The 21,013-nt window shown below is 43.1% G+C and overlaps 1 protein-coding gene across 1 annotated transcript in view; it reads right to left on the bottom strand.

Annotated features, from left to right (window-relative positions):
• Nucleotides 1–2,353: 2,353 nt before the first annotated feature.
• TSEN15 (tRNA splicing endonuclease subunit 15) overlaps nucleotides 2,354–21,013 on the bottom strand; it is a 60,813-nt gene continuing 42,153 nt past the window's right edge. Inside the window, exons 4-5 of the mRNA XM_049634096.1 lie at nucleotides 3,909–4,005; nucleotides 2,354–2,427 (exon numbers count right to left, since the gene is read on the bottom strand). Coding sequence (XP_049490053.1) covers nucleotides 3,930–4,005 — 76 coding nt within the window. The 3' untranslated portion in view covers nucleotides 2,354–2,427; nucleotides 3,909–3,929. The remainder of the gene's footprint in view (nucleotides 2,428–3,908; nucleotides 4,006–21,013) is intronic.

A 21,013-nucleotide genomic window follows, 5' to 3' on the forward strand; every position in this document is an offset into this window, starting at 1 on the left:
ATGGAAAGCGTGATGGAACACTATACAGCCATTACGCATAACAAGTTTATGGACTACAAACATGTAGAAATGTTTATGTAGAATAGTACAGAGTGGAAAGCCACAACTAACAATGTCAAAATTAATTTATGTGACTGCATCTAAGTGCTGAACACTGCTATAAAAAAAAAAAATCTCCCAACCAAGAGATTAGAATCTTTATGAGTTTATCTTATCTCAAGTTAAATGGATCACACAACTATATTACCACATTTCTCTAGTGAGTTCATTTTCCCAGTCTTGTAACTGCTCTGTCCTTTCTCCACTAGGGCTCAAACTTCGCAGCTCTCTGACAACAGAATCCTAGGAGGCATCTGCTACCCTTGCTCTGCCTGCACGAATTTGGCGACACGATCCTTCTTTCCTGGGTTCCAGCCACGTGGGCCTCTCGGTCTTTGAATTTACCAAATGCTCTGCTTTCTCAAGGGCTTCCCCCATACTCTTTCTGCTGCCTTGAAGTCCCTTGCCTCAAGTCAGTCAACTCAACTGAGTCTCATATTTAGGTACTTCCACTATTAGCCTCGCTCATGGCCATACGCACTTTTTCTTCACAGCACCTAGCGCGCTTTGTAATTTTAAATGCATTTGCATAATTATTGGTTTACAGTGTCCCCCTCTCCTAAATAGACTGTAAGCTCCATGAGGAATAGTAATCTGAGCTGTTCATGATCTGATATCTACCTAGTATACACCACAGCACTGGGCCTAGATTCCTTGTCTCATAAAACTGTGCTGAATGAATGAAGAGGTGGATGAATGGATGAATGAAGTGATATGAATATAATGTAATATTCAGGAGGCTTTATTTTTTTCCACAAAAATATACCATGTGGTGTAGACTACTAAATAATACCTTGCTCTCATTTGAGTAGTGTTTTCTATTTTTCAAAGCATTTTCCCATACAATAATAAGTTTTTTGATTCACATAAGCCTATGAGGTAGACATTATTCCAGTTCCACATTTGAGAACATAGAGGTTCTGAGAAATTAAGTAACTGCCCCAAGCTGAACTGTGTGGTACAAAGAGGTCTGGGATCCAGACCTGCTAGATTCAGGCCAAGGGTTTGGACCCTCTGCCTCTATGGCTCTGACTATGTCACTGTGTCTACTGGAAGGTACACTGGGAGCACTGAAGGTGCAGAGGCATTATCTTGATAGGTCCCTGCTGCTCAGGAATGATGGGGGGAGGTGACGGCCCTACGGTCTGGGCAGAGGATCCTGGCTTCACCAGGTGGGGCTGGAGCAGTGAGGCGATGGGCAGCGAGCCTCAGACATGGCTCTCAGCCACTCTTTCACAACGGCCTGCAGTTGTTCAGTGCCTCGTTGCTCGTGTTACTGAGGCAGCATATCCAACTACTGATTAGTGATAATTGCACCGGTGGCTCCATAGTCACTAAGCTCGGACCCCACACAACAGAATGGATTGAGTGTGGGCTAGTTCCTGGGTTGAACACCAAATGACCAGGAGAAGTCGGAGAGAGCCACCACGTATATTTCCACACCGACTGTCACTCTGGCAAAGGCATGACCCTGTTTATTGTATTGTCTTGTCTGAATATTTACAAACTATAAGCTCACAGGGCACAGATGTGGTGCCTAATCCTGAAGGCAGAAAATCCTTCCGTGTGCCATATGCTTTTAGCGCACACTTCATCATTTCAACGTTCACATCCTGTTAAAGCCCTCACTTCCGTTCAGCCTCTGTCTACAGTAGCTTTCCACAAGGAACTTTCCACAAGGAACAGCTGTGCCTGTCGGGAAAACCAAAGCCTCATTTTTCTGTCTTCAGAAGCATCTGAGGACTGTGATACTTGCCACCACTTAACAAGGTGGGGTTGTAAGGGCGGCTGTGTCGAGGCTGGTTATTTCTTCCCTTACAGAGAATTCCAGAATTTCATAATTCTTGCGCTGCCTCTAGGCAAATGGCAGGTGGTACTTGTTGTTGACTGCACAGGACCAAGGCTGAGAGTCATCTCAAACAACAACTAAAACAAATTAGGAGTTGAATGCTCATTGCCTCTCTTAATGCTTTTTGTATTATTAAATTACTAAATTTTTTGCATTATGCTTTTGTATTGCTAAAAGAATGACATAGTTATTATTAATAACATAATTACTTGAGAGGACCCTGTAAGATTAAAGCAACTCCAGTAATGAAAATAGCTACCATTTTTAACACCTTGTCTCTGTTACATTTTTCATTTCTCGCAATAACCCTTTGCAGTAATCAGGAAAATGCTGAGATGCTAAGATAGATGGTAAGATAGACTTACCCAGTAAGTAGTGGAGTTGGAAGTCAGGAGACTGAGTCTGTTCTCAAATGTGTTATTAAGTAGCTGTGTGGCCTTAGGTAAGTCAGTTTACCTCTCTGGGCTTCTGTTGCCTTCCTAGAGAAAGGAAGAGCGAGTTAGACTTACAGATGGTGCAGGTCCCTTCTTGCTCTGAGTGTTTCGTGCTGAATTTTATTGCTCTCTTTCATCAATGATTGATCTAGTTCTTATTTGGAGTCTTTGTTTTTGTTGTTCTTAAGCCGCATAACTTTCTCATCATCCAACTCTCGACTTGTCACGCAGAGATGGTTTCCCTGACCAATCCTGCTGAAATAGCCTGTCCATTCTCCTCCCCTCGTTATTACAAACTCTAAACACCTTAGCATGGTACATACATTTGTCACAAATTGGCCCCCATTTTCTCCTCCAGAACCCAGAAAATGATCAATAAATCTTTGTTGATTGAACTAATGAATGAATATATCCAATGTGTTACAAGTTCTTTTGATTCTGCCACAGAAAACTCTAGTTTTGTGCTGTTCAGTGTGGCTGTTCACATGTGGCTATTTACATTTAAATTAACTAAAATTAAAAGTACAGTTCCTGACTCTCACTAGCCACATTTCAAGTATTCAAGAGCCACATGTGGTTAGTGGCTGGTGTTATGGATAGTGCCAAACAGCAATTCCATCACTGTAGAAAGTTCTATTGGACAGTGCTGGTCTAAATACTGGCCCGTCCTCTCTAACCCTACTGTGATAGTTCACCTGGATTCTTATGTCTCAGCCTCTCAGTTGGGCTGATCGTAGTCTCCCTCCTCGCTAGTCCATTCTCCACTCCGCCTGATTCATTGAGTTCATTTCACGAAGTAGCAGATACTTAGGAAGGACCTTCTACATGCCAAGTCTTCACAGGAGACCGAGTTGCTCACGAGACAGACCTAGTCCTGACTCAATGAACTTCCAGCCTAGAGATCCAGTGTGTGTGTGTCATTCCCATGCTTAAAAACCATTGTTGGGTCCTCTCTACCAAAGCACCTTAGAGCGTTCCCAGAGTGCTGGGCTCTGGAGGGCACGACTGAGAGACTCAACTGTATTCTCAGGAGGGGGCTAACCGAAACAACAGTTCCTGTGTGTGTGTGGAGGGTGTGTGTGTATGTGTGTGATGTGTGTGGTGTGTGTGTGGTGTGTAGTATGTGTGGGGTGTGTGTGTGTGTGTGTGTGTGTGTGTGTGTGTGGCGGGAGGGCCTGGGCCCCGTGGGGTGCACTGGTACCTTCCGGCCCCTGAGGTGCAGGGCTCCTGTTTCAGTTCGCCCTGGTCACCTCTCCCGTACCTTCTGGAGGCGGGCCTCACCCCTACCCTTACTGCTGTCTCCTCTTCTCAGCGAGCCCAGTCACACCCCAGGGCTTTCACACAGACCCTTCCCTCAGTGGGGTTTCCTCCTCGTCCTTTTCACCTGACCAATTCCCATTCGTCCTCCCAGGCCCACTTCTAACGTCCCTTTCTGTGAAGCCTTTCCCAGCCACCCAAGAGGAGTCAGGGGTTCTCCTTCCTGTGCGCCCACAGTGACCTGCTGTTAGGTCTAGTGCAGCACTTACGGTGTTTACCCTACTAGCTGTTTATATACGCCTCCCTCCAGCCGAGCCGCAGTCCTCCAGATGAAGAACTTCTTGTTCATCATGGTGGCTCTGCTGCCTGAAATAGAGGAGGCCCCTCGTAAATGACTGGGGACGGATGATTAATGAACGATGCCTGGAAGAATAAATGAGTGAATACATGTATGAAAATTGTGAAAGTGCCCGGCCTGTCTGCAGTTCCCCAGTGAGACTGCACTGGTTCTAGAACTTCTAAATGGAATAAAAAGACCATAACTGTCTACTTACTCTTATCAAAGAGAAGATGTTAATTTTCTTAACATTCTTATTTTCAACCTACTCTAAATGTCTCTTTGCCCTTTTTTCCCCCATAGGCTAGATTTTTTAAAAATTTTCTGACCCCTTGTCTCCTCAAGGATCAAATGCTTCCTTTCTAAAGGCATGTATCCCAGCATGTCCTTTCTTCTTTTTAATTATTATTTTTTAATTTTCTTAATGCTTATTTATTCTTGAGAGATAGAGACAGAGCAGGGGAGGGGCAAAGAGAGGAGGAGACACAGAATCTGAAGCAGGCTCTGGGCTCCGAGCTCTCAGCACAGAGCCTGACGTGGGACTCGAACTCAAAAACCATGAGGTCGTGACCTGAGCAGAAGTCGGACGCCCAACCCACTGAGCCACCCAGGAGCCCCCGCATGTTCTTTCTTCCGATTGGAGACTGCGCTGCCGGGCTCCTCCTCACCCGCAGGGTCAGGACTCCTGTCAAAACTGCTGTACACACAATATACAATTTCTTCAATAAACATTGTTACACCACTAGGTGAGTGTTTCAGAAACTAATCAGAAACAGGCCTAACATTTCTTAATTTTTCCAAACCCTTAAAAACATAATCAAGGGGGTGCCTGGGTGGCTCAGTCGTTTAAGTGAATGACTCTTGGTTTGGGCTCAGATCATGATCTCACCGTTCGTGAGCTCAAGCCCTGCATCTGGCTCCACAGCTGGCAGCACGGAGCCTGCTTAGGATTCTCTCTCTCTGCCTCTTCCCTACTCATGCTGTCTCCGTCTCTCTCAAAATGAATAAATAAACTTAAAAAAAAAAAAAAAACATTGGGGCACCTGGGTGACTCAGTCGATTAAGCGTCGGACTTTGGCTCAGGTCATGATCTTGAGGTTTGTGAGTTTGAGTCCCACCCCAGGCTCTGTGCTGACCGCTCAGAGCCTGGAGCCTGCTTTAGATTCTATGTGTCTCTCTCTGCCCCTCCCCTGCTCTCTCTTTCTCTCTTTCTCAAAAAGGAATAAACATTAAAAAAACAAACATACAAACAAACAAAACTCCACAATCAAACCCAAGAGAGTTCCACAGAGGTTCCCTTCCAGGTGCCCTGGGTGTGACCCTTGATTCACCCAACCGCTTTATTTCTTCAGAGGAAGGGAAAAGGCGTCCCCTAAAGCCCCTCAGCAAGCCAGTTCATCAAATGAAATATTGATTAACCCATTCAACTACCTCACAGACTTTCTGAGATTCAAATAGCTTTTCCTGCTATTTCAGGATATTTTAAGTAAGCGGATTAACCTCCCTCACATCTGCTTCTCCAGATGATTCTGCAGACACATCATCCTAAGAAGGGAACCTGTCTTTACCAAAAGTATACAGACCTGGCTTTCTTGCTTTCCCCAGGGGTTTGAGCTCCATGCCTTTTATTATAGACTGGGGAAGAAAAATTAGGTTGGGATGCATCTCTAATCACCATTCCTCAGAGTTTCTTCTGTTAAATTTGCTACTGTCAATTACACAAGGAAAAAATTTCATCATTAGAAAATCCTAGTTGCTAAATTCTTTTTTAGTAACTTAATCAGCAATACTCAGAGGCTAAGCTGCATCTAGCCCTTGCTGTATCCAAGATTTTGTTACAATTCCTAGACTTGTTAGATTATTTTCTGGTAAGCTCCTGTTCTGATTTTAGAAATGATTCAGTAATGTGCATAGCTGTGACCAAGTCTACATAAAAGGTGTCAGATATGCGTGCGTGCATGTGTGTGTGTGATATCCTCAGGGTTTCAGTAGATATTAAACCACAACCAGGTAAGGGAGCTTTTGTAAAAAATAAAAGCTTGCCAGAGACTCAGGACTTCCCAACTTTTGAGGTCTCTTCTTTTATGACTCCATAGTAACTGTTTGTGTGGCTCATGTGACAGCAAGCGTGAAATGATTAAATATAATCCATCCCTGGGCTGTTGCACTTTAGGTGAGTATTGAATGGCTGTGGTTGTCTTAGTCTGTTGGAATTGCTCTAACAGCATACCATAGACTGGATGGCTTATAAACAACAGAAATGTATTTTTTCACTGTTCCGGAGGCTGGGAGTCTGAGACCAGGGTGCAAGCATGGTCAGGTCCTGCTCTGGGATGCAGATTTCTCCTCATGGTGGAAAAAGCAGAGAGAGGAAGCAAGCTCTCTCATGATTTTCAAGGGTTCCATCCTTTTCAAGGGATCCTATCTCATTCTCATTGCCTCCAAAAGGCCTCATCTCCTAACACCATCACATCGAAGGGTAGGGTTTCAACATATGAATTTGTCTGTGACAGTGGTTGGCTACCCAAGAAGTCTTTCCCCTCCTTCTTTACACACAAAGTCCACTTCCAGTAAAGAGACCAGTGACTCTCCCAGTTGCATTACAGGCAGCATAGGCAGTGACCCTATCCTGACCCATAGTATTAAAGGAAAACTTGCTAGAGGTGGGGTATATATTCTGGAAAAGATTTCCCTCTATTTTATTTTTTTTTGAAAAGAGAGAACTCTAATGGGATGAGCTTTCTCCCTGTCTTTCTTTGGATTTGTAGTATGAAGACAAAGAATGACAGATAAGTCAATCTGGAATCCTGACAACCTTGTTACTGTATTAATTATGCCTAGAAACAGCTCCCTGTTTAAGCCAGTAGTTAGTTAGATATTCTGTTTACCATATCAGATGATTCGATGGATTGTGGTGTTACAAAGACAGTTTATGTCTATGTCTTTGTAACATTGCAGGAAATCCATATTCAGTTGTAGTTTACTCTTCCCTTCACAAGCAAAGAGGTATTTATTCTTTTTTTTCTCATTACACGGAAGGCCAAAGAAAGAATACAAGGAGCAGGGCACCAAGACATAAAGAACATCAAGTGGTGAGTCTGGAAAATCACAGGACCATCAGCAAATAGGCTGGCAACTCAACAAAGTGAATAGCCAGTATTTTGCCATGCATTAGAACAAATCAAGTTCTCCTTCATGACTTAGAAAGGTTGTGTATAAAAGGAAGATCGGATAAGAGCATAAACAAAGACCAAAGACCCTGAAGATGGTAAGAGTCCAGAAGCAAGAAAGCAATTGCCCAGGGGAGAGAGACCACAGTGGGATGCTAACTGTAGGCGAAGAAGGGGATCAATGGAATCCAGAAAAAGAGAAACTTGAGGTCTACATCAGACCACTGCCTTCTCTCAACTAAGCTCAGTAATTACTGGGTTTCGGTAATTCTCAACTAAATTTTTACTTTTCTTGTAAAGACCCAAGGTAAAGTGCTCCTCAGCATATTGCTGTAAATAGATACCGGATATGTGTGGGTCTGCTTTGATTGTTGAAATAAAGATTCTGGTGCTCTTTCGTCAGAGTTTTCTATCAAGGTGAACACCTTTTGGGGGTATTGCAATTTAGATGTTTATTAAGCACTTGTGTTAGCTGGTGGTACAATAGCTACCTCCAGAGATGATTAAACAGGCACAGCCAGGGAAGGGAAGATGGCTCCATCTGTCCACTAACGATGCCGGCAGTCCTGAGAGAGCTCCAGGCATAAGGCAATATGCCACATCCCAGTTATGGGTATCCCGTGGTGGTTTTAACAGGAACCAAGGTGCTATCCTAGTCAGCTGGCCTCTAAGAATGGGACTCCTTGACCTGAGGCAACTAGAATTAAACCACTTCTCCAGAAAAGAAAAAGTGGATTCTTCGATATGGCCTACCCCCTTTCCTCACATTCATATGCCAGTTTTTTTTTTTTAAGAGAACCTCGAGTTCCTAACAGGAAATGGATCCAATGCTTTGTAAAAATTCATGTGAAAACAAAACAAAACAAAACAAAACAAAACAAAACAGACGGAAAAAAAAAAAACCCTCAGAGCTGTGAATGAATGCGTACAAATGTCCTCATAAACTGAAGCCCATGTGAAATATGGCTGATCCAACCCATCGGGGAATAGTGAGTCTTCCCACAAGGCCCAGCTTGCTTTCGAGCTAAAGATGGAACTAGAAACTCCAATTTATATCATCTGATTCTGATCAAGGGCAGAGTCTTTTGGCCATTCTCTCAGCATTCAAAGACTGTGGTATTATTCCCCCGATAGCACACAAATGCTCCATGAGTCGCAGAGTCCCAGTGGGGATGTAAGCCTCTGGTGAAAATGGGAATTTCCATGGAAAATGTGACACAAACACTACCTTTCGGATCTCGAATGAATCAGGTTTTACACCAGAAAGACTTTTCCCATTAAAACTGTACTTTGGGGAAGTGGCTTTCAAAGGGCTTCTGGGCTTCCTGTTGGTCCTCCAGGGCTTTCCTGGGGCCCCATGAGCTGTTCTGTTCTGTTCTGTTCTGTTCAAGTTTAAAAAGGGGAACAATGCCGAACAGTGGGAAGAGTGTGGGCTGCGGAGTCCGATCTGGGTTGAAATTGGAGGCTGCTGCTTCCTCATTGTATGATATTTTACTGGACAAATTAACTGGACAAATTAACCAGTTTCTCTGAGCTCCTACCATATACAGTTGATATGAGACAATATACGTAATGTATTTAAGGCAACACAAAGGATCAGAGTGTTAAAGCAGACTCATAAAAATAGAGACCTTGACCAGCATCAAGCTTTACTAATAATTTCAATGAAGTAAACAATCACAAAGCCCAGGTAAAGCAGCCAGGGGCCCAGGACTCATGCAAATCTTCAGGCCTTTCATGCCACATCAAGATACTCTGTTACCCAGATCAACAGAAAACCTTTAAGCCATGTACGTGGCCACATCACCTATACAGAAAAGAGCCATCATCAAGTATCTTCACATTATACTCAGATAGTTGCATAACTCATGTTACCTTTTCCCAGGACCCATGCTCGTTACATCCATAGATTCCAGGTTTGCCACACATGAGCAACCCAGGCAGGACAGGTACCTCCTTCCAAAAGCATTTCATAGATAAGAACCTGCGCTAGCCATATATCATTAGTGTGTTTACATGAAGATTTGACTGTTACCTTCCTTCTTCCTTTCCCATAGGCCTCCCCCTGCTAAAGAGAGAGGAAGGATCGCAGGCTTATTGCTAAACATTTCCTGCCCAGCACCTAACCCCAGACTGGAACGTGAAAGGTAGTAGCTTTTATCATATTATTTAAAATAATAACTATAATATGGTTATGTCTCTACTTCCATTTCTGCCTGACTTTCCAGGTCCTGCATAATTCAGCCTATTTCCTGCTACCACGCATCTTAGGCTTCCCTTCCCCAGCTGGTGCAATTCTCATCTCAGCCTTTTCTCCTCTTGTTCTATTCCACTGTCCTCCCCATTTCTCAAGGACAGTCATGGGCCCCTCCCTCCTGGAAAACCTCCATGTCCACTTCTGTCCTCTGGTTTTGCCCTTTCTACCATCTATAATCCATGTTCTAACACTGAACCTGGAGCATCTTATATCACACTGTTCCTTACTTTTGCATGTGTGACAGTGTTCTTTCTCCAAATAGATTATAAATCCCATTAGGGCTGAGAACTCTGACTAACTTCATCTGAGTCACTTATCCCAGGAAGCATTCCTTGATCTACCTTCCCAGCAGACATGGTCTCCCTGGCACTGACCTCATCAGCACCCCACTTACCATATTACGATGTTATCATAACTTCTTATAATTTCTGATTTCATTGTTGCCTCTCTTTATGAGCAACAAGCTCCAGGAAGACAGGGTCATGCCTCTCTTGCTCATGCTTATATCCCTAGTGCTTTATATAATACCTGCCAAGGAGTAGATAATTAGTAAATATTTTTTAGAGAAACAGATTTTCCAGTAGTACAACTAATAGAGCAAGGAGCCTGTTAATTTAGACACTGAACACATTGAACATCTATGTTGGGTACTCGGAATGCACAGGTGAACATGATTTCCATCACCTGATCTCTGGACTGAGCAAGTTTGAGTGAACTTCTTTACTACCACTATCTGGGGTGTCCACATATGTACAAAATAGCTATGCAGATAGAATCAAAACCAGATCCCACCAGTTAAGCCCGATGAATGAGTGGGATGAAAGGAAGAAACCAAAGACATGTATTTCTGAAGGGGTACAGGTGCTTTCCTGAAGTCTTCCTGCTCCTGCTGGCCCTTCTTCCTCCCCAAATGGCCTTTAAATAAGATTCACCATTGACCCCAGTCCATTTGAAAATCCCATAGCAATCCTTAAATTCAGCTTTAATTAGTAGCTAGTAGATCTCTCTCTTGCCCCTCACTTCCCTGTTCCTTATGAGCGGTACTACATTTGTGTAGGCATATGCTAGGGCTCCTTTCTGGAAACTTATTTTTGACACAATCTGAGCAGCGTTCCAACTTGTTTATAACAGATTTTGGCCATGAGCATAACAAATTCAAAGCTACATGCTAATTTACTACAATGTTCAAAGCACATCATAATATATATTTAATTTTATCCATCTTTATATCACCCTATGTAATAAAAGATATCATACTGTCATTGCTTTTTTTAAATTTTTTAACGTTTATTCATCTTTGAGAGACAGAGCATGAGTGGGGAAGGGGCAGAGAGAGAGGGAGACACAGAATCCAAAGCAGGCTCCAGGCTCTGAGCTGTCAGCACAGAGCCTGACGTGGGGCTTGAACTCATGAACTGTGAGATCATGACCTGAGCCGAAGTTGGATGCTCAACCGACTGAGCCACCCACGTGCCCTGTTGCTTTTCTTAAGATAGTGCACTTCTCATGGGTTTAAGGCAAGGTCAGTCCATTCCCCAATCTTCTGAGAAACCAGGCAAACAATGAATTTGGTGTTTATTAGTTGTATCTTATAAGTTTCTCTTAAAGAGAAACTCTGGTGGGCCAATCTCTCAACTCTTTCTGGGAAGGGGGGTTGGAATTATGGAATGGAGACAGACAGATTCATATACAAATTTTTACCAAGCATATAAGGTGATTTCCTTTCCTCCCTCCCTCCCTTCCTCCCTCCCTCCTTTCCATCCTTCTTCCCTTCCTTCCTTCCTTCCTTCCTTCCTTTCTTCCACCCTTCCTTCCTTTGCTAAATTACTATTTAGTGCAGCTCGAGATGAGAAAGATTCTTCCGTTCAGGCTTTCACTTACTGAGGCTACCTTCCTGGTGTTCAACCTAAACTTGTCTGCAATATACACTGACATCACCAGCTGCCTTCATCCATACATCAGAATGACTGATTCTCTCGAAAACAACCTGCATATTGCTTCTTTTTCCTCATTTCATCTTTCTTCCCACTAATGCTCCTCTCTTTTTCTTCCCTCATGGAAGGTCACTGCCAAATCCTTTGGTACTCTCTTCAAAGACTTTCTCCATGCTCTGTCCTCCTCTGTGGTCATGTGTTAGGAATGAATTCTCTGCTCTCCCATTAAACAGGAGCTCTTTGAAGGCAGGATCTGTGTCTCATTTGCCTTAGCATCCCCACTGCCTTTAAAAGGGCCTGGAACCTGGTGAGTGTTGAGTAAATGTTTGGGTTTAATGAATATGTTGAATCAACATTGAATCAAAGAATACTTAGTGTCTGGGAGATACAAAAAGAAGTGAGTTTAATGAACCATATTTTAGCACTTCATTCATCTGCAAGAGAGGAATAAATGGCAAGAAATCCTATAGGCCACAACATCATACCCTGTGAAGCCAGGTTGATGGAGAGGCAGTAACAGCAAAGGACAATAGAAGTTTCAACTGTGCCTTATGTCGTCTCTGAGGACAATTGGACAACATTGATTTAAAGAAAAGGGGAAAAAAACAGACAAAAGAATCCTTTCAACTGCTTTCAATTAAGCCAAGGCAACCCCCTTCCCATTTATGAGAAGTCACATTTTTTTCCTTCTTTCTACACCATTTAGAACTCTGACCAATGAGCCCAGATGGTTCTGTTTTCCCAAATGGATTTATGGATTTTAGTACCATATCCAACGCATGAATTTGGATTGAAAATACAAACAAAAAGAACTGTAGTTGCTTGAGAGGCCTCTTCTTCCCCCTCCCCCACCTGCTCACAGGAGGTCCGTAGCCCAGAAGTCCACGTGGAGGGGCCAACAGAGGTGTCCTGAGGAATGTAAACAACATTAAGAAACCAGAACCTCAGAGTTTTAGTGAAAGAATAGAGTTTTGGGAGGTCCCTCACCCTGATGTGCCCATGAGTCACAGCTAGCTGTACTTCTAAAAGGCCATTATTAGTTAAGGCCTGCTTGAAGTAAAATCTGTCTTATACTGTAAACTCAACGCTGCAATTCCTAAAACAGACCAGCCTGGCCTGCTTCCAGACTGCACAGCCTAAACTACAGAGAGAGTGAAGCAAACACAATTATTTTATTAGCGCCCCTCTGCGCACGGTCCTGGCCTCAGGCACCGGGCCATCTCAGACATTCCCTTAGCTCATCCTCGGGACACAGACGTTTGCCTGATGTATAAGTTGTTGGCATGAGCACGTAAAATTCCTCAGAGGAAAGATGCAGGCGTATTATTTGACACAAATCATTATGCCTTATACGCAGAAATAGGATTGGAAAACTTCAGTGAGTGTGGTTTGCCTTCTTTCTGATGTCCTCAATTTCTCGTCAGGAGCTTAAAGGGGATTTTCAAACTGTTTTGTATCAGCATTTCCAGATTCTCTTTCTCTTCTAGAAAGGTATTCTTATTGGATGCAATAAGTAATGACAACAGCTGCACTTAATGAATCCCCACCTTGTGTCAGGCTCTGTAGCAAAGCCCTTTAGATGAGTTACCTCCATATTAGTCTGTTAGGGTTTCCATAACAAAAGCCACAGCCTGGGTGGCTTAAGCAACAGAAATCAATTTTCTGACAGTTTTGGCAGCTAGAAGTCTAAGACCAAGGTGCTAGAAAATCTGGTTTATTTTGAGGCCTCTCTTCCTGGCTTGCAGACGTCCACCTTCTCACTGGGTCCCCACAGGGTTTTTCCTCTGTGCACCCAAGGAGACAGAAAGAGATCTCTAGAGTCTCTTCCTCTTTTTATAAAGGCACAGGTCCTATTGGGTTAAGGCCTAACCCTACGACCTCATTTTAACTTGATTACCTCCTTATAGGCCCTGACTTCAAATAGTCAAAAATAGGGTGAGAGTTTCACCATACGAATTTGCTGGGGGGGTGGGGGGGGGGGCACAATTCTGTTCATAACAACCCCACTGAGTCCACACTACGAGCTCAGGAAGTCAGGGGCATTCTCTCATTTTTATTGTCTAGTAAACTGAAGGTTAAGTAATTTGTCCAAGGTCTCACTGCCAATAAATAAGTTGTTGGTGGTGGTGTTGCTCTTTTTACAGAAGGTGAAATGTTGATATGGAAAGCTCATTGGTATGAATGCAGGGTTGCTTATAGAAACATCTGAAAGGAACAAGCAGGTGAAACGAGAGCAGGGAAGTGAATTCGTGACAGGTCTATTCAGTGAGGTAAGTCACTGTGCTGAGCTCTGGGGACACAGACAAGAAGACACGGTCACTGTCTTCCTGGAGCTCACTGTCACAGCAGCAGTGATGGGAGTCTTCCTTCCCAGGCCCTGATCTGGGTAAAACTGGGGAACAAGAAAATGTCCCTTTGGGCCCCTTCCTTGTCTGAGAGACCCTTCTGGTCCCCCTTCGGTCCCACTGCCCTTAGAGGCTCCCCTTTGTGTCCATCTGTGACTTGGTAGCTAGCACCACAGATTACGTAAGGTCTTCAATGGTGGTGACTCGTTTCTTAATGTTCTTCCTTTACTCCCAACCCTATCCAGAACTTTTTTTTTTTTTAGTATTTCTTCCATTAAAACCTCTTTGCTCCAAGTCCCATTCTCTAGAGGCAGGTCTCTTAGCTAGGAAAGGAAAGGTCATAGCTCATTTGTTAATTCTCCTGGGTAGTGTGCCGACATTTTATTGGTGGCCTCTAGAGAACTAGGAACTTGTGACACAAATTTCAGGCACCATGGCAGGCAGCACAGTGGGAATTTTTGTGAGGGTAGGTAGGTCTGTCTGTGGATATCAAACTCACAGTGAGTGAGACATCATCCACCCTGGGCTTTTCACAAATAAAGCTATTCCTGCTACTGCACAGAACTGTGCTAAAGGGTGTGTCACAGACCCTGTCAATGCTTCACTCACATCGCTTAGACCTCACATTTCAGAATGAGGAAGGCCACGCTGTTTCTGGTTGCCTGCCAAGGACATCCCTGGGAGTCGCCCTCAATCAAGGACTCTCCAGAGATGGAGTATAAATACCTCAGTTCTCTCATCCCCTGGGTGGGATCATTCTGAGACATGTGTTTTACTCCGTGACTCACATTTCCCTGTGGAGTTTTAGTCGCTCACTGTGAGAAATAGCATAATAACATACCTACTACTGGCTGCCTTCCCTTCTCTGGATCACTTCTCCACTGCCGAATGGCAAATGATGTTTCCTGTGTTTCACAAATCAGCTGTTAGCACTGAAGTCCTTTTCTTACTGTCAGCTTCTGGAGAGACCCAAGTTGACACAGGAGTGCAGCTGGCCAGCGTGTGCAGGGCTGGCTCTCTCATGACGCTGTGCGGTTGGCAGCTCTCTACTCCTCCCTCCTCTGTATGGCTGTGGAAAGGGGGCGGAGAGCCCACAAGAGCGCTGGTCTGCCCGTGGAGGTGTCTGGAGAGGGCAGATCCGGTTTATGGTGTTTCCTTAACCATAGACCCTAATTCTCTGAGTGGGATCTTACCTAGGGTTGGCTCTGTGGGGGCATGTACAGGGCCCTGGGAATTGATCTGTTTCAAGAGAATGCCTGGGGTTTGGAGTCAGAAAGGCCTTGTTTGGATTCCAGCTCTACCACATATGAGCCATGCAGCTAAACTTCTCTGTATCTTAGTTTCCTCATCTATAAAATGGGATAATAATTACTCTCTCAAAGGATTGTTCCAAGGATGACAGTAATAGCTAATCAGGCTCCAAGGGGCTTACATGAAGTTAATGTAACTCAAAATAATCTTAGGAGGGTATATCACAGTTCTCTTATCCAAAACCCTTGGAACCAGATGAGTTTTGGAATTCAGAATTCAGATGTCATAAAGATAACAGGATGCACGTAACATATATGGCAGAAGCCCCATCAGGGTCTAAGGGAGTCCTCTAGACTCAATCACAATATTTCTGCACCAAAAATAGGAAGATCTATACTGTGTGGTAATGCACATGAAAGTATCATTTTAGAATTGCAGATAAAGGATTATGTCCCAGAGAAGTTAAGCCACTTGCTCAAGATCACACACTAGGATTCGAGCCCCAAAGACTAGTGCCAGAGTCCCTGCTCTAACCACTATACGGCACTGCCTCCAGTAATGAAACCCTCTCATCAGAATGAAGGGAACAAGAGACTTGTATCTGATTCATAAGGTAGGTGAGAGCTGCTTTTTATTAATATCATAAATAAATTTATATAGATTATTTCTCCTAGAAACAAAATTAAAGATATGGTCTCATTTGAAACATTAATGCTATAAAATATCAGGCAACAAAACATAATAGCTACCATTTCTTGAAAATCTACTGAATAATTTATATATATCCATCTCATTTAACCCCCATAAGAACTCTAGAGATAGGTTTCATTAGGATCACCAATTTTATAGATGGGGTTGACTAGCTTACCCAAGGTCCCACTGAAATAAGTGGCCAGGCAAGAGATCCAGTCTGGGACTGTTGATGCCTGTGCCCCTTCCATACATTGCCCCAATGGGCAGGTATGTGCTGCTGACCATCATTGTGTGGTTTGCCTAAGGTCACAGGAGAGCCAGCATCCAGAGCATTGACCACTCTGGACTTCCTACCTTGGAAGGTCTTGGAGTGATTGACTTCTGGGGTGGAAAGTGCCACAGCTCAATATAATTTCTTTTTGCTGCCCACTCTTGCCACTCGGAGAAAAGAACAGTACCTACTGTTCCTTAGAAAATGCAAGGGAATTGATTGGAAAGAATTTTATCTTATTCCAATCCTGTCCATAGTGTTGTACCATTCTATATTTAGATAAATGCCTTGCAGAGCCAAAGAGACAATAAAAACAAGCTAACAAGGTACTAGACTCATGCCGGGAAACAATAAGAAGCTGCAAATTCTCTTTGCCCAGAGAATGACTATTAGAAAACAAGAGACAATAAAAACAAGCAATCTGTGTGCTTTAAAGTCTGGGGCATCTCATACTCTTGGGGCAGTTGAAAAAGGATGAGGCAAACAGGGTCCTCTTCTGCCTTTACGGAAATGAGACTTGAAGAGGGGGAACCTTTTCAAGTTTTAGTCCAAATGACTTGTAAAGTCAGGAAAGAACATCAGTGGAGAAGTCATGGGCTTGCTGGAGGCATCGCCTCAATGCTACTACCCCACAGACCAAATTTGAACCCTCACATTTCAAAAAGATGAAAATGAGTTGGAAAGATAACTGAGGTTCATTCATTCATGGGTCTGAAGGTTTGATATGTTACCGAGGTCCAAGCTCCTCATTCCCCATGAGAACCCTACTCTGGGCTCTTCCAGAAGGTTGTAATTCTTCCATTATTTAAAGCAGCATGTTGTGATAATTAACTGTCTCCCACCACAGTTATTTGTACATGTCTTTTTTTAAAGTTTTTTAGTAAATTATAAACTCTTTGAGGGTAGAGAACAATCCCTAGTTATTTTATAGCCTTTCTGGAGGCTAACATGGCATCTACTAAACTGCGATTTTTAAGTGGACCTCTGTTGCTCAAAGCCTTTTCCAGGCATATCTTTGACTAGTTGGGGTCAATAAGTATTTTCTTTTCCAGTCCCAGAAAAGCATCACATTTTTGGACTGTATCTAATCCCTTTTCATTTCATTCTCAAACACACCAAATCTTGCCTGAGCATATCTATCTCACTAAACATAGTAAGTGACAACCAGGATCTGGAGACAAAAAGCTTGTCTGGCACCTGGCCTACCTTATAAATTATACCAGCAACAGATTTACCAAATTCTTTCCCCTCTCTTCCATGGGTCTCCATCTTCCCAGCCTTCCATATCAGTGTCTGAGCCACCCACCATCTAACTACAGTCAACACAATGTATTTTAGGTTTCTCTGCCATTAACTCCTCACCTCAAAGTGCCAATTTCTAAATTCACTGGAGTAATTAACACTAGCTTGATATAATAAATAAACCCTAGGATGTCAGGGACCTAACCTAACATAATGCTAACATAAAATAAGCTTGTTCCTTGCAAAGTAGGTGTTGCTGGTGACAGAGATGGAGAAGGTACATACCCTCTTCTAAAATTCTCACTCCAGGAATGACACACAGCAGTCATATTCTATTGTTTCCATGTCACATGTCCACACCTACATGCAAGAACAGCCTTATAGGTGTTATTGCCACCAGAGTCTAATAATCATCATAGCTAGAATATATTACGCATCTTCATTTTGCAAATTATATACTTTAATTATCTCATCTAATATGCACAACAATGCTAAAAAGTAGGAATTATCATCATTATTTTAGAGATAAAAATACATAAATATATCACTAAGCCTTAGTGCCTATACACACACACACACACACACACACACACACACACACAATACTGGGGCTCAAAGGGGATAAATAACTTGTTCAAAGTCACATAGCAAGTGGCAGGTCAAGATGTGAACCCAGACTTGTAGGATACTCAAGCCCTTTTCCCTTCTTTTGTATCATGTAGCAAGAAATACATAGATCTGCTTTGAGACTGGTCACTGGAAAGGATTAGGGACAATGACTCAAGCTGGACCTTGAAAAGTAAGCATTTGGCCAGCCAGAGAGTGTGGCAGACTGATGGAAGCCATAATATGTGCAAAGGTACTGAGGCCTGAATGAGCGTGGTAGGTCTATGGAAGACTTATCTTAGAAATAATTATGATGTTTAGATGGTATTTACCCAAGTTCCTAGAAATACCCAAATCATGTCCTCAACCTTAGCTACCCCTCTTCAAAATTCCACTGAGGGAGCTATCTACCTATAGAACAATTGTAAAGAAAAGCAAAGTAAGTCCTGTTCACAGCTGAAGTTGGCCTCCTACACCATTTATCCACACACCTATTGATGCAGAGCCTTTGTAGGTTGGGCTAGGGCAAGCACCTGAGTAAGCCTGAATGCTCAGAGCAGGAACACCTTTTCTCCCCATAAGCCCAAACCCAACTTCAGGATTTCACCACATCTCATCTGCCATCAATGGAGATAGAAAACCAAACAGGTAAAAATGCTTGATGATGCAAGGTGAGACCCACAGGTTAGCTGGACATGTCCCAAGCAGAAAGGCCCTGGCTTTCTCCCCATTTATGCCATTTGGAAGCAGAAAGGAGAGCTAGATCTAATAACTGCTTCTTTAGCACAGGTGAGAAAGGTACCAGAGAGCAGCAGAGAGAGCTATACCTTTGTACATGACCTTTTTGTCTAAATCAACTGTACTGAGGTATAATTCACATAGAACAATATATACTTACTTTAAGTGTAAGTTTGAGGAGTTTTGAAACATATAACCGCACATGTAACCTCCACTATCAAGATACAGATAATTTCTATCACCCAACGCCACCAAAAATTCCTTCATGCTTTTTTTTTATTCCATGGCCCCCACCCCAAGCCCCAAGCAATCACAGATATATTATATTATATTATATACATATAAATTGAGTCACATAGGGGGTGCCTGGATGGCTCAGTCAATTGATCAACCCTCGATTTTGGTTCAAATCACGATCTCATGGTTGTGAAATTGAGCCCGGCATTGGGCTCCATGCCCTCTCTCCCTCTCTTTCTGCCCCTCCCCCACTCTCCTCTCTAAATAAATAAATAAGTAAACAAACAAAAACAAACATTAAAAAAATGTTTTTAATTGAATCATATAGTATGAACTCTTTGGGCTCTGACTTCTGTTCAACAGAATGTTTCATGAGTCATTCATCTTGTTGTGTGTATCATAATTTTTGTTCCTTCTTATTCCTGAGTAGTATTCCATTGTATGGATACACTACAGTTCATCTATCCATTCACCTACTGATAGACATTCAAGTTGTTTCCAGGTTTTGGCTATTATGAATAAAACTGCTATGAGCACTTGTGTATAAGTCTTTGTGTGGACATTGTGCACGAACTTTTAATGAATAGCCCATGATCTTTTAATGGACTTACTGGGAAACATGGTCCAGTGTCCTAGAATGTCACTGATCTATAGCAACTCTGTCCATAGGTAGGAAAGAGGGAGGAGGGATAAGAAGCATGATGAAAGAGCATCCCCTCTCTTCTACAAACTTAAAGCACATAGCTCGATAACATCCATGGGTAATGCATAGTACATCCATTTTATCTTACATATTTCTCTCCCATTTTCCCTCACTTGTTTTCTTCTTGTACTTTCTATTTCATTTCATTCTTCCTTCAATTTTTAAAAATAAATGTTTAGGGGCGCCTGGGTGGCGCAGTCGGTTAAGCGTCCGACTTCAGCCAGGTCACGATCTCGCGGTCCGTGAGTTCGAGCCCCGCGTCAGGCTCTGGGCTGTTGGCTCAGAGCCTGGAGCCTGTTTCCGATTCTGTGTCTCCCTCTCTCTCTGACCCTCCCCCGTTCATGCTCTGTCTCTCTCTGTCCCAAAAATAAAATAAAAAAATAAAATAATAAAATAAATAAATAAATAAATAAATGTTTAGTTTTGAGCCCTGGAAAACGTACCATTTTCTCATCACAAGACCTACTACCCTCATAAATGACTTTGATGTTTCATTTTGTTATTAAATATGGATCTACTTTAAATAATCTTCAGTTTACTGGAAGAGTCATCACCAAAACATGGCCAATTGCGTCTTTAGCTACTCCTCTCCTACCCCAATTGTGAGGCCTGAATCTGCCAGGGGAATATGTCATTTTCCATACGGTCTGCTGTTTTAGGTCCTAAAAGAGTGAAAGGTCTTAGCACCTCCCGTAGCTCTGTCCACCTTCCAAATACGAAATAAATCAACAAATAGGGTCTGACCCATTATAGAAGGGGAATAGAAACAAATGAGCAAGCAAAGCAAACAGAAACAACCCATATGAACAATGGTGGTTACAGTAGGAAACATAAGTAGAAAAATACAAACAAGCATGATATATAATGGCATAAATAGACCGATGTCAAAAACTGGTGGATTGTGGGCCGATTAGAGCCTACAGACATATTTTGTTTGGTTTGCAATGCTTAAATACAATTCATCCAATATTTAAAAGTCTGAAAAGTTCACAAAAAAAATCTGCATGCACAAAAAATCAAAATATCTGGCAACTAGGCTTCTGCTGCCGCTTCACGAAAATCTCCGGGAGCTGAGCCTCAGCTGCTCCCGTTGGCCGAGCACACTGTGCGCTCTCTGCATTCACTTCACTCCTACAGGTGCCCCGCTTGGCCCTTGTAGGCATTTCAGTCTGCAACCCTTGAGTTAAGGCACCATCTCTAGTCACGAAGAGGAAGAGGTTACGAGTCACACTTCACTCACAGGACAGGTACTATCAGAGGTGGAGACAACATATGAGGTAAACGACCACATTCCAGGACAGGAATTCTTAACTTCTGATGCCTTATCCAGCCAGACACTTTCGCTTCCTCCATTCCTCCTCAATGACACAACGCAATGTTTAGGTCCAGGGGCTCCTGCCTCCCTCTAAGATGACCACTCGGTGTGGCTCCCACAGCATCTCTCCTGCTCCCAAGCAACCGGGTCACTGGGCTAGGAAAGCAGGACCCCCAGCCTGGTGCCCACTGCTCAGAGGGCTATTCTGCTCCTTCCTCTCAGCTAAGTCTGCCTACACAACAAGAAACTGAGAGCCTGGAACTTCCCAAACTGCT

This window comes from Panthera uncia, chromosome F1 (assembly GCF_023721935.1).
Source record: "Panthera uncia isolate 11264 chromosome F1, Puncia_PCG_1.0, whole genome shotgun sequence".
NCBI lineage: Eukaryota > Metazoa > Chordata > Mammalia > Carnivora > Felidae > Panthera > Panthera uncia.